Genomic DNA, 14,337 nt, shown 5'->3' on the forward strand with positions numbered 1-14,337 from the left:
CTGTGTTCTAAGAACTGAACTCTAATCCAACTACAAATGCCTATGCAAGTGTATTTACTTGTAGCTAGGTGGACACAATTACAAAACAAACAAGAATTCACACAGGAACACTGAACTGCAAGGGGCTGTGTATGTTGTCTATTTCAATTCTCATATGTCACAAGTAACCTCATACTACTTTGATCATACTTGATCAATCCTAATAAAGGATTTAGAATGTTTTAACTACTGATCCTCACAAAAGCTGTAACATTTTATACAGTTCGAAAGGTCTTCTGCAGTTCCTATCAATAGGAAGAGTGATCAACTGAGCTCAAGGACAGAATAATGAAACAGAGGCCACTGTAGAATTTCAGAGGCTGCCTCTGATTTGCAATTACCCAAAGCAAGTTTCAGAGTTTCCATGGAATAAACATGGAGGAAATAGGAGTGCAGAATCAAGTTTGCCTGTAAAGTGCAAAGAGCCAATATTCCAGAAAATCCCATCCAAATTATTCCATGGGGATTTAAAAATTGGAATGGATCATATGAATATTCATATGTTTTAATGGCTTAGTAAGAAATAAATTAAGCCAACTTACCTTTTCTTTCCTCAAAAATCCATCTCTGAATTTATTAGTGGTAAATCCCCTTACACCAACAGAACGTAACCGCTGGTACTTAGCCTGAATATATAAACCCTTCTGTACTAAGCCCGACTTATAATGGGATTGCAAACGGCCATCTGCAAAGTTGCTCTGTAAAGGTGGGGGGAGGGAGGGAAAAAAAAAATGCAAAATGAGGGCACCAAAACTCAATAGTTTATATTTACAATTACACAGATGTAAAACTTGTAGTACTGAACAACAGAAGCGTGCATTCGCAAGTGCAGAGCCTCTTCCTTTATTTCTCATTTAATATTCCCCAGACCACTAGGTACCACATGGCTGAAAGAACTGCTATAGTGTATTTATTGTTTAAAACATCCAAAATTATCTTCCTCATAGAAAAAAGTAAACATTATTATACAACATTAACTTCTGGGTTTTTTTGTTTTTTTTTTTTTTTTCAAACTTTACTGACAGTAAACCAGCATCAACAAAAAGTTGAAGACATCTCACTGTTGCTAATAAATTCAGTGATGTAAGGCCTGCAGTGGGCACACATGGTGAGTCTAAAAAAAAAAATCATACTAAACAGAAGTCAGTAAATGTATTTTTCCTATAGTTTTAAGACCTTACAGTACGAACATTGCTCTGTGCCTTTGTCACCTGCAGGCAGCAATACTGTAAACTAACCTAGTGTGGGACCAGAAGCAGAGGCCACAGAGGTAACAATAGGCTTAAAGGTTAACGGCATTATAAACACACAGAAAGAATACGGCAAGATCACCACAGACCACAGCCATTAAAAGTTGTATAATGTTTTAATTCCTGAGCACTCAGACCTCCAACAAAATATGCTGTAAAAATGTTTAGAGTAAGAAAAACCCTGCTTATTATAATTTCTCTTAGTTTTCCAGTACTGCTGTTTTACGTTTTCCAACATGGTCCAGACAGAAAGCATTCCTGTATACATTCATCATTAAACGTTTTCCCTCTCCCAAATTTAAACAAACAATGGCTTTCCAGCTAAAAAAGAGGAAACATCCTGACCATGTAAAATTCTTGTTATCTTTTACAAACCCTTTTAAAGGGTAGGAGATAACAAAATGTGTTCAGCATGACCCAATTCTTTCGGCAAACTGGGTTTCCTTGTGACAGAGCAAGGATCACTTCAAGACAAATCACATGCTCTGAGGTTGCAATACATTTGGTACCAGGTTTTTCCACTGCGTGGCTGATGAACAGCTGAGAAAGGACTGTACAGAACAGAAGTTCCTTTATGCAAATGCAGAGGGTTTGTTACGTCCCAAATCACTTCACCCACCTACTATATGTGGTAACTGAGAAGTTTGCCCCATCAGTCCCCCAGCATTTACTCTTACGGTGTTTGTAGGCAGTGGACCTTGCAGAACGTTATTAAATGCTAAACCCTGCCCCGAAAAGTATCAGAATCAAGGCACGATACAACTAAATGCAAGTCAATTCTCTAAGAGGTATATGCCTACCACAGGGAAAACTGAAGGGCATTTTTAATGCTGCCTTAAGCCCCTGAACACAGCTAGAAGTTCCCATTTCCCCCACAGCTGCTATGGTTCTCCGCTCTGACATCAGTGGCCCTAGTGCTCTGCCACTGCATTTGTATGACAACAAGCAAAGGAGCAGGCCAAGTAACAGAAAGGAAGAAGGTACAAGATACTGAAAACAAGATTACACACAGCTTAAAAGTTTCAGCTCAAGTATCTACATGTTCCATCACTGGGGAGGGAGGGGAATAGTGGTATTATTAATGTAGACCAGAATCAGCTGTAGACAAAATTGACAGAGTTGGTATGTAGGCACTGCAAACACACATAGCTTAGAGCAAAATGAGGTAATCTAAGGTGTGTGGAAAACATCAATAGCAGATTTTTTTTCTTGCTTTAGACCAGAAGCTAAAGTGACATCTAGTTTTACATTCAGACTCTTTAATAAATACCACTAATGACAATGCCTATGAACCAATGGCCTCAATCTCAGAAATACTTCCTATATGAGCAAATACAGGCCATTGCACTGATTCTGGCTAGGATGGAGTTAATTTTTTCACAGCAGCCAGCAGGGTGCTGTATTTTGGATTTGGGACTAAAACAGCACTGATAACACTGAGTGTTTTGGCTGTTGCTGAGCAGCACCTGCACAGCACCAAGGCCTTCTCATCTTCCCTGCTCTGCAAGCAGGCCAAGGGTGGGCAAGAAGCTGGGAGGGGACACAGCCAGGACAGCTGAGCCAAGCTAAGCAACGGGATATTCCACCACAGAACCTCAGCAACAGAAACTGAGGGGAGGGCACTTGAAAATAGGTAACCATTGCCTGGGGACCAGCTGAGCATCAGTCAGTTTGTGGGAGGTGGTAACTGCTTTTGCATCACTGTTTTCTTCCTCTTTCCTTAAACTATCTTCATCTCAAGCCATGAGTTTCTGATTTTTGCTCTCTGTATTCTCTCCCCCATCATGCTGGGGGACAAGGGGAACTAAGAGGAGAGTGGGCAAGCAGCTGTGTGGTGCTCAGCTGTTGGCTGGGGTGAACCTACCACAGCCATTCATACACTGAGCTGTGTTAAACAGCCAATGAAGTTTAGTTCTAAAGATTACCATGCATGTACCCACTTAAAGGCTGACTTAGTGATTCACTGCAGAGTGTCATCACAAAAAAAATACCTTTTAAATTTTATAAGATTTCTCCAGATCCTTTATAAACACTGCTGTTCTAAAATATTTTTTCCAAGTTTAACATACTTCAAGACCATATTTTTTTTTAATATTCTAAATAGACTGTCTTTTGTGCTTATTAAGTTAAAATGCCCCTATTTTCTATACCAAGAAGAAACATGGTGGGGTTTGTTGTTTGGGTTTTGTTTGTTTGTTTTTCTTTTTGGCAGAGAAGGATTGGCAGGGAATGGGATTCTGTGTGGTTTTGGTGGGGTTTTTATTGTTTGTGTGTTTGGGTTTTTTTTTTTAATAATGAGCCAATAAAGTCTGCTGAATATAAAGATAGTCAAATCACCTTCCTGAGCAGGTTTCAGCAGCAGCATGGGAGGGAAAAGCCCTCTATGTTATTCCGGAGGAAATTAAATTTGAAAAAAAAAAAAGTTGATGAAATTAAGTCAAGTCAGTGCTGCTGTTTCCATAGCAATGATAAATGTGCTGTACACATATGCAAACTGCAATACAAGTGCATATGCTATTTTCCCTACAAATATTAAAGCACTATGGGACAGATCATTAGATACAGCAATATTCATATGTATGTGTGATGACAACTTAAGTTAACATTTTCATTCTTGCATAATTTCCAGAAGCACAGGCTCATGTAAATGAAGGCAACCTTCCATTTTCTTTATATTACATCAACTACCAACACTGCTCAATGATATGGCAGCCAGTGCTAAAGATCACCCCATCCCCTATAGGCTGACAATACAGAGAGGATACTGATAAAGAGGCTATGATGTCCTTACATGGTGGAACAGCTATATCAGACTGACACTTTAAACTTGTTTAACTTCAGCTTAGAAAAAGACTTTTTTTCAGAAGTTAGCATTTTTTGATTAGGTTCAGCTTAGCTATCTGACTAAGATGGACTGGCAAAGCACACCTAAATGGGAGAGCCTGAAAGCCTTTTTATCCAACAGTTCTCTTACGTTTAAACTGAAGGGGGGAAAAAACAAAACACAACACCAAAAAAAGCCCAAAACAACCCCCCCTCAAAACACAACCAAAAACAAACAACCCCCAAACAAATACACCTACACTGCCTTCCTTTCAAAATGTAATCCAAAAATGTCAGCTACTTAACTTAGCTATCAAAACTTTACTTGAACTATCTACAAAACAGGAAAGATGACTCCTATTCTGTGCATTGTTTTACTCTTGAGAACACACCTGTTAAGTAGGAGTAATTTTACAGATGAAAAGGAGTGTACATTGTTCTAGATATGATTAATACTTTTCTAATCTGAAGAGCTCTAACTGGATCCATGCATAGCATGTCACTGTCAGCAGAAAAGGAAAAAAAGTGGATTTTGGTTTTCTTCCGAAACTATGATACTACATTTTGCAATCCAAAGGCATTAGAAAGCCACTGCACTACCCCAGGAAGAAGCACAGTTGTCTCTTCCTTTACCATCTTGAGGCCCCAAAAATAAAGCTTCACAGTTTTGTTTTGTTTTGTTTTTTTAACGTATAGGTAGCAGCATACTGGGTATACACAAGACATTAGTTCCACAGAAACCCCTATATGAAAGGGCTAATCAAATAATAGTAATACAATTTTGAAAGCAATACAGTCTTAGAAAACTGCTCAGGCTTCCACACTCATCAGGTGAAGGAAAAAAGCTGAACAGCTTGTTTTTTTTGGATAGACAAGCTTTCTAGTAATTGTCTAATGTTTGCAATTCTCATTCTCAACTTTGCATTTAATTTATTTCAACTGCATGGATACAATACTGGACAATCCTGCTCAGCCCACTGCCTCCCTCTTAGCTACTAAAAGCTAAGCCTCTCATTATTTCAATGGAAACAATTAGGCTATGACAACACTATTTTTCATGGCACTTAAAATCTTCAAAGATTTGTGTCCTGTAACCACACTCAACAGGATTGAATCACAATTTCAGGTAACACACATCTGACAAAATCTGATCTGTACCTTAAAGTGTCTTCTAATGGGTCCTGCATTTTCAGGGTGTCCTCTAATATGTCTGTGAGAATAAGTATCACTTGATTTTGAAGAATAGTAAGAATTCTAGTAGGAAAATAGAGAGCGTTATTAGCTTAACATTACTAAATTATTCAAAAAAACAAATATCCAGCTTATACTAAGAAATATTGCAATGCTTTCAAACTGGTAGTACTTGAACAATAACACTGTTTGAAAGAACCAGAGTAACAGGAGCACAGAGCCTGGAGTCCAGGCTTGCTGAAGTGATGGCAGAGCCCACAGAACACATCCTACTGGAATATCAGTCTCTGAGAGATCTAAGCAGGTAACAGCCCAATTAAGGTTCTCCACCCCTGCTCCCCCAAGAACAGACACCTCAATTTTCCATACAGGAGAGTACAGCAGACAGGCTGCTACAGCAGTCATCCCTTGAGTCAAGCATAAGGGCAACAAGATTAGTACTCTGGATATCCCTGGGTGGCATATGGGCATCATACATGTTAGCATATATTAGAAGAGACACACACTGTTACTGTACACACCAACGCAACAACCAGACAACAGATGTGCAGCACGTTACACCAGTCCTTAGAAGACTCTACTTCTAATTCCATATTACAGCAGAGCATTTTGAAGATTACTTGCCTGCCACGGAAACACACGATTTCAAAAGCAAGAGGCAGAGACAAGCGGTGTTGAAGTTGTTATGTGTCACACTGAACAGCTGCAGTCAAACAACTGCAGTTGCCTAAAATAGAGCACTCCCTCCAGCCACTGTCCTACCTGTGTATTTTGGCCCTTGTCCAACATTTCCCATGACAGCTACCTTGAGAGGATGCACAGAGCTAAAATACCATTATCTTCCATCATCGCATATGATTATAAATATTCACACAAATATTACATACTGGCATTTACTACATTAAAGTAATCTAATGCAGACAGAATGGAGTTGCTAGCAAACTCCTAGCAATGAAATTAATTATTTTTTTAATAGTCTATTCTTGAATAATCACAAAAATGTTCCATTGTTGTTGAAGTTGTTTTTTCAAAGGAAATTTTAACAGCTTCAAATATAATCTAAAAAGAACCTGAGAACTCTCATGAAATATTTTGTGTGTACTAACATCTAATAATAAATGCAAATGCATGCTTTGCTGTTTACAGAATTTCTGTTCTCTAACAAAGTACCAAACCTCTTCAGTGGTAAAAATGCTTCAGGATACACTTTCTAGCACTGTCACTAATTGTGGGGAGGAAGGCTATAAATGCAACAGAACAATGTTAGAATCCATAGAATCCAATTTAACTTTTATCTGGGATTTATCTAGGGTTTTGGGGTTGTTTTTTTTCTTTTTTTTGAGAATACACCATTGCCTGCAAGTCAACTATTTAGCTTCTTAAAATGCCTTGACAAGAGGGGACTCAGGGAACAACAAGAGAGGAAGAAAGACTTTATAAAGTGAGATCAAAGTAGTCAAAATGGCTTTTCCAAGAAAAAAGGTATGGAAAATTAAATACACAGAGAAAAAAAGCATGTCAGGAACTTCCCAGCACCCTTCTTATTCTACAAATACGAAGATACTCCATGAAATCAAATTAACTTTCTCCATACAACACATAATGAAATCAGGAAGCTCCCTGAAGTACGTTCCTCCTTAAAACCGAGAATTCGGCAACACGGGAAAAAAATATTAAAAACAACAACAAGAACAAAAAAAAAAAAAAAAAAAAAAAAAAAAGCCAAAAAAACACAAACAAACAAACAAACAACAACAAAAAACACACACAAAACACACACACACACAAAAAAACCCCACAACCACCAAGAAAGTTTCCTGTTATAGTTAAAAATAAACCTTTGGGAATTAAAAGAAAGCTTTTCTCAACTAACTGTGGATACACCCTTCCCCATCCCCACCTCCCTCAATATTCAAGTACATTCACAGACACAAAAACATTAGAACAGCTTAAAGCAAACATACATCAATCTACGCTTCAGGAAGCCCCAGTTATTGATTATTAACACAAGAAACACTCCCCTTCACTGCCCTTCGGTAAAAGGTGCTCATACCTTGCACTGACAAGTTCATATTGGTTAATCATGGGATACTGAAAGTAGGACACAACCAAGGCAAAACCATCTTCATGTTTAATTTTAACCCAATTAAATGGATGACTAATATTATACATTTAACAAGAGAGCAAAAAGTGGTGTTAATATCCCATTCTCATAGTTACTGTAAGGACATTTTAATATGACCAACACATTACCTGTTTCCACATTAGGCAACATCTGAGCATCAGATAAGAGCTACTCATCAGGCTTACTTTTAAAGCATCCATCTTTTACGAATGCTGATACACACAGCTCCTCAAGCAACTGTGATAAAAACCCCGATGAAATTTTACTGACAAAAATGAAAATGTGCAAATATTTATCCAGTAATTTAAATTATAACATAGGATTTAAAAATATTAAGATGCTGCAGTGGTTTTCTTGTTAACCATCCTTTCTAAAAGTCATTCTTGCTATATTTTCTGAGCCTTGGCACTGTCGTGCTTGTCATTTGAAAGCTGGCTCCTTGATATACTTTTATATTTACCTATAAACACGAGCAAACAAACCTCAGAGAATGTTGAAGGTTAGAGCTTTTGTTCTGGATTTCCAAGGATTTGCTTTTACCATTACAAGTGGAACTCTCCTCAGCAAATGTGGTAAGAGATGTCTGTTGCTTACTTTTTCCTGTGTTTTCTCACACCTTTACTATTTTGCCAACACAATGTGCCATTGCTACATCTCTTCTGCAGCATAAAAACAGCCTCCCACAAGAACTGGAAAGCTCTACTTGGACTGTGAAACCAACTGAATCAATATCTACCCAAGAATCTGTAAGACTGAGAAAAAAAAATCTCAAAAGTTACTTTCTTTTTAACAACTATTATCTTAGCTCTTGTTGTTTTTCAAACTCTTCCTCAATTTTTCCATGTATTGGTATGCCCTAGCAACATATCCTTCATTTTTGGATGTTTCCTATTTAAAAAGGCGTAGCCAACCCAGCATCACTGACCCATCAAACCACTTCTTAAATCCACTGCATTGGTCTCCAAACACCTCCTTTTAGTTATGGCCCTTACACTTTTCAAGGTGCTCGGCAGTGTTGACACCTGAACCATACTATCCTGATACAAAACACTCTAAATGGCAAATGCTAAATGTTTGCTCTCTTGCAGAAAGAGGCTACAAACAGCCTTTACCTTCATTCATTTTTGTTCTCCTAAGGCTACTTTCAGCTCTAACATTACACTTCCAAATAAAGTAGTAGCAAATACAGTCACGCAGCTCTGAATTTATTACAGAAAACCTACTCAACACAGAAACTATACATGTGGCTGACATCACAGTTGGCTACCACTCCATTGAACTCCCACAACAAACACTAAAGCAGTGGTAGCAGCTTACAGATTTGGAGACTGAGCTTGAGCTATCGCCCACCAGGATAAGCTGTTCTGCAGTCACATCCAGACCTGAAAAACTCCTTCAAGGAAAGCCATTTTGAGCACCACATGTTCTCACACAACACACACAACCACAGAATGTTTGGGGTTGGAAGGGACCTCTGGAAATCATCTAGTTCAACTCACCTGCTAAAGCAGGTTTGCCTGGAGCAGATCACACAGGAATGTGCCCAGGCAGGTTTTGAATGTCTCCAGAGATGGAGACCCCACACCCTCTCTGGGCAGCCTCTTCCAGGGCTCTGGCACCCTCAAAGTACAGAAGTTTCTCCTGATACTCAGGTGGAACCTCCTGTGCTTCAGCCTGTGCCTGTTGCCCCTCATCCTATCACTGGGCAACATGAAAAGAGTCTGGTCCCATCCTCTTGACACCCACCCTTGAGATTTTATAAGCATTGATGAGATCCCCTCTCAGCCTTCTCTGCTCCAGGCTGAACAGACCCAGCTCTCTCAGTCTCTCCTCATAAAAAAGATGCTCCAGACCCCTCACCATCTTTGTAGCCCACCACTGGACTCCCAACATCTACATGTGATGGGAAGTGCCATACTACTGGAGTGAGCTTGTTCAGCCAAATTATTTTTACTGCCTCAAGTACAAGTTAACTATATCAGTGATCTGCTCTGCCCAGGAAAAGATTACCATCTTCTACATTACTTTACATATTGAGTATTAGACATATTAGATAAGCAGGAGCATTAAGACATATGAGAAATTAGAAAAGAGACAAGGGGAGCAGAAAAACAATCAAAAGGCAAGAGCAGAAATACAATAACAGAAGAGGAGACACAATAAAAAAGTGCCAATGTGTCTGTACTGCAGACACATTCTGTACTGCAGACACATTCACAAAGTGTCTGTAAGCCCTCCGAGCCAGTTGTTAAGCATTGATTAATCCTAATTTTACTGACAAATGTGAATAGCAAAGTGAAGTATTTCATTTTCCCACTTGTCTGCAAGTCAGCTTTTTCATGGCTGACTTCATGAAGAGTTATTCCTTCTTCAGGATGCTTTGCATCTGTAATACCCATACCTTCACAGCTACTGTTGCTCTCAACAGATAACTCCTCACTGCAGCGCAGAATTTTCTAAAAACTGCATGTTTGCAGTTTGCTATTAGATATAAAAATGCAACCTTCCTGAATTTTCAGCACATCTAACAATAGCTCAGCTTCTATTTCAAGCTAACTCCTTTAATTTGCAGTTACTATATTACTTAATGAGCAATTATTACTTATATTTGGGGACTTCAGTAATATATTTTACTTTACAAATTTATTTCTGCTGAAACTAATACACACCAGAAAAGATTCAGACTTTCCCTTCCAGCCACTGACAACTAGAATGCAGGAGAGTATTCTTTTTCTCAAACTGTTCCAGTTTACCTCAGGTTATATGCTCAATAACAAGGCTAATTTATAGTTTAGGAAGCACATCACTAAGTGGAAGAAATGCGGTATTAGGTATAAATTTCTCTTAATAACACATTGTTTGTAACTTTGTATTTCATAAAGCCCTTTAATGAATTAATTTCATTAAGTCATTTTGAACCTAAAATTTCGTTCAGAAGCTTAGTCTGACCTGTTCCTGCTGTTCAATAAGTGATCTAAAATCCACCACTTTATTTCTGGACTAGCTGAAAAATGTTTTGATTTCACCCAACATACAATCTAAACTAGCTTTCCAAAAGAACAAACCCCTGGCAAACTTGCTGTTAGGTTATAAAGAACAGTAGCAAAGTTGTTACAGAGTACTGCACAGGCATGCAAAAACACAATTATTTTTGTTGTATCAGCATTTACACATAAGAGTGGTTTTAGCTCACTTGTAGTAATCTATGCTTCAACAAATATCTGAGGAAGTACAGCACTAGAACTGTGAAATTATGAGCGGTTTTACAGTTGAGTAAAGTCTGAAGATAAGGCCTCACTTGAAAATTAAAAGGACAAAACATCACCGATTGTTAAATTTATATCAGCACAGACAATGCAGCAAAAAAATTAATTATAAATGTAAGAACAAACAAAACAGAAACTACATTTAGGCTTACCAAGTGAGGTTTCCCAATAAATTTCCTGAAAGGTGGCTTAATGAACCTCATAGGCTTTTGGAAGCCATCAAGTTGAGAGTTTTGTAATTTTGAAAGACTGCAGCTTTGGTGGTTCCTGATATGTATGTGTATGAGAGAAAGAGAAAGAGAACAATTAAAATCTAAAGCCACAGCATATCAAGACCCTGTATTTTAAATAACCTTAGACTAGTATCTGTATCACTTAGAAGTACAAAGTGAGGGGGTTTAAGTAATTTTTTTCTAGGACATTTGACAAATTACCAGTCCTCTGACTAAACTCGAGCCCAAGTTGCACAGAATTATGTAGTAAGCTGTACTACCTTATGCAATGACAAATTAACAGGGATACTCTACCACCTTGAAATCCTGACTGCACAAATGATGTTTCCCTGGCTCACCCCGTTAGGCCTGCACGGCTGGTCACTGCTGCCCTCCACTGGTTGAAATGCTTTCTGCGTTTCTGCACTTGGGTTACACTGCACTAGCTTTGAAGTTGTACAGGACTTTTCATTTAATGAAATCCCAAATCTGACACAAACTCAGATAAACGGCTAGATGCTCTAGTTTCATCCTCAGCAAGCAGGGTGCTCAAGCTTTGGGTTTTTGCTTTCTTGGGCTTTTTTTAATGAGCACATTGCTAATACAGATATGTCCCTAAACCTCTAAATAAAACATATAGCATGAAAAGTAATCACCAGAAGTCAAAATTCATAGCTCACAAAAGATACAGAAACAGTTTTCATAGCTGCAAAATAAATGACTATGGCAAAAATAGAGGCACACTGGACTAGCTCAAAGGCATTGCCAGCATCTCATATGTGAACTACGAAAAACTATGAAATTTTCAGGAAAATTCTACTCCTTGTTCATACCATTACTGCTCTCATCCCACATTACTCTGACAGTGTCACCCCATCCTTACACTGAACTCCAGGACAGCCACACTTACTGCAGAAACTTGAGCTTCCCACTTCGAGCGGCACACACAAGAGGTAAGCAAGCCAGCAACTGCACAAGTGGCAACTAAAAGCCTTCCCAGATGATCAGGCCAAACATACACTGAGGACATAGTCCCAGGTACATAAAAAGCTGTATGCAACAGGTCAATATTTTTTTTCCACTTGATAACTTCTACTCTTTTTTTGTTTAAAGAATCTCAAATACAAGAAATATTTCTTCAGCAGCTTCACAAGTTAGATTTCCCAAATACATGTGCATTGCCACTATTTGCATTATAGATTGTATTAAAAATGAACAAACAGCAGCATATTAAGAGCTATCTGCAAATCATGACTACAGTGTAGATACATTTCATTACAGTATGGCAATACTTTAATCAACATTTCTTCTAACACAAACAAGTCAGGCCATCTCTGATCAAACAACATCATAACATCAAAAGTTAACAGGATGACTGAGGTTAGCAAATACCACTGAGGCAAACACCTTTAACAAACCTATCAGAGGACAGCAATAAAAAGCTATTCCAAAAATCTATAGCTTTTCTTCATAAAATTATCCAAAAATCAGAAAAATATCCAATTCTTTGTTAATATTGCACATGACAATACAAAACAACCAGGGTAACACAACAATGTATTCAACCTAAGATGTATTTATGGAACTACAAAATAGTTACATGGCATATCAAGGAGATTAAAAACAGTTGAGCATCTTTAATTTCTTCCCCTCTTCCACTTTAGTGATACAGTTTGAGCTTTTCTTTGTTTTCCCACTGCAGCTTAACCTCTTTCAAGGTAACACTCCATTATAGAGTGGTTTGCAATGTCTGTCAGTTGAATTTCAGTCTGAGTCAAACTTAAAACCAAAGAATCACAACAGATGCAAATCCAACTGTGGAAGAGTCAGAAAACAAATGTGTAAGAGAACTACAGGCTTGGGCCAACAAGATGGTTATTTGCAAATTACCTTGGAGTTACACCATCTACATGAAACACTCTCTCATCTTCATTCTTCAACCTCTCTTTTCTCCTCCTTTCTATATCATGCCGTAAATCATTTGGATCTTCTAACACTCTCATAACGTTCTAGTTAAGAGGAAGGGTTAAAGTAAAGTTAGCTAGTAATAACTAAACACTAATGTGATTCTGTCCTTCAGGGTTTGCATCTGGTATATAACCTTGTTAATGTAGTCCAACTATCTGCACATAGGATAGATGCACATTGACCCAAGGATCCAAAGTCCAAAACAAAAACAAAAAGCAGTCCTAAACATTTCTTGCCCTTTCTTGTACCATCTGCCTTTTTACAAGTGTCCAACAACAGTGAACAGACCACTGGAATTCTGCATGGAGTTGTCAAAGCAAAAATATTCACATTTATTTCGTTAAGTCTTAGGAAGTTCTACTATTCTTAATTGAGCTGAATCTCCACATACCTGCACTACAGAAAAAAAAACAGTAACTAAATGACAGTAAGTGTAGCTTGAAAAGGAAAGACACAATCTTATGCCCCTGGATGAACACATGGGGTAAAATAGCATTCTGAAAAACTATGTGGTTGTTGGGCCATTTTAACATTAGGATAGAACAAACATTAAGGCTTTTCCTAATATCAGAGGGAAAGAGCCACATGTCAGTCACCTACTCAGTATTTACAGCATGTAGAAACAGCTAAGGGTTCAAGCAGCAGGAATAACCACACTCCAGCTTCTCTGGAGAACACATCTGCATTTTATTAATCAGTGAACACAGTGTACTTGCACCACTGTGATATCCGTAAATATGCTCATGTCCATTTCTTTGAAAACAGTTAGAATTACTGATGGTCTTCAAAGCATGTAAAAATTACTTTGCAATAGCAAGGGGAAGATGCTGTTTACATCTCTATCATTTTAGCTTGCTGTTTGCCAACACAAGTTAAGTATTCAAGATACCTGGGGAGATTCAGAGGGCACAGTTTGTTTGTTCTGAAGTTCTGCTAGAGACATGTCAATCCTCCTGGAACACAAAAATTACATAAGTGCCATCACTATAAATAGCAAAAGCATTATTGAATGCTTTACAGAATCTTTACAGACTGCAGACAGTTTAGAGTCAGTGAAAGAACACTTTACATCACGTAAAGTCCACTGAAGAGTAACTACTACCTTAATGCAAATAAATTAAGGCAAAAAACATATCAATTACCTATGAATCTCTGGATCCAAATGTATTTTAACTTCATTCATGTTTGCAATTGGCTTTTCCTGAATTTTTGAGAACCGTTCATGTAGAGTTATGTCAGAAGATGTAAAATAATTTGCTGTGAAGATATTAAATACAAGAATGTTTATTTGTAGTATCTGAAAGGCACAGTGGGAAATTGTATCTTTTAAAAGATAAGCTCTTAAGGACACCAAGACAACTTCTGAGACTAAATTTCAAACTATTTCCACTTGCAATTTGACATTCACAAATGAAAGACTGGGACAGCCTAACTTAGGCATCCTTGTTACTTAATAAGATTAA

General features: G+C 37.9%; 1 protein-coding gene across 5 annotated transcripts in view; it reads right to left on the reverse strand.

Annotated features, from left to right (window-relative positions):
* BCLAF3 (BCLAF1 and THRAP3 family member 3) overlaps nt 1-14,337 on the reverse strand; it is a 35,031-nt gene that overhangs the window by 5,871 nt on the left and 14,823 nt on the right. For 3 of the 5 annotated variants that reach the window (XM_082043307.1, XM_082043305.1, XM_082043306.1), the window contains 6 exons: nt 14,017-14,131; nt 13,764-13,827; nt 12,797-12,915; nt 10,847-10,961; nt 5,271-5,366; nt 582-737 (listed from right to left, as the gene is read on the reverse strand). In XM_082043307.1, coding sequence (XP_081899433.1) covers nt 582-737; nt 5,271-5,366; nt 10,847-10,961; nt 12,797-12,915; nt 13,764-13,827; nt 14,017-14,131 — 665 coding nt within the window. The remainder of the gene's footprint in view (nt 1-581; nt 738-5,270; nt 5,367-10,846; nt 10,962-12,796; nt 12,916-13,763; nt 13,828-14,016; nt 14,132-14,337) is intronic. The other 2 variants (XM_082043308.1, XM_082043309.1) reach the window with 2 other exon arrangements.

The sequence above is a fragment of the Streptopelia decaocto genome (genome assembly GCF_964273445.1).
Source record: "Streptopelia decaocto genome assembly, chromosome: 1".
In the NCBI taxonomy this organism is placed as follows: domain Eukaryota; kingdom Metazoa; phylum Chordata; class Aves; order Columbiformes; family Columbidae; genus Streptopelia; species Streptopelia decaocto.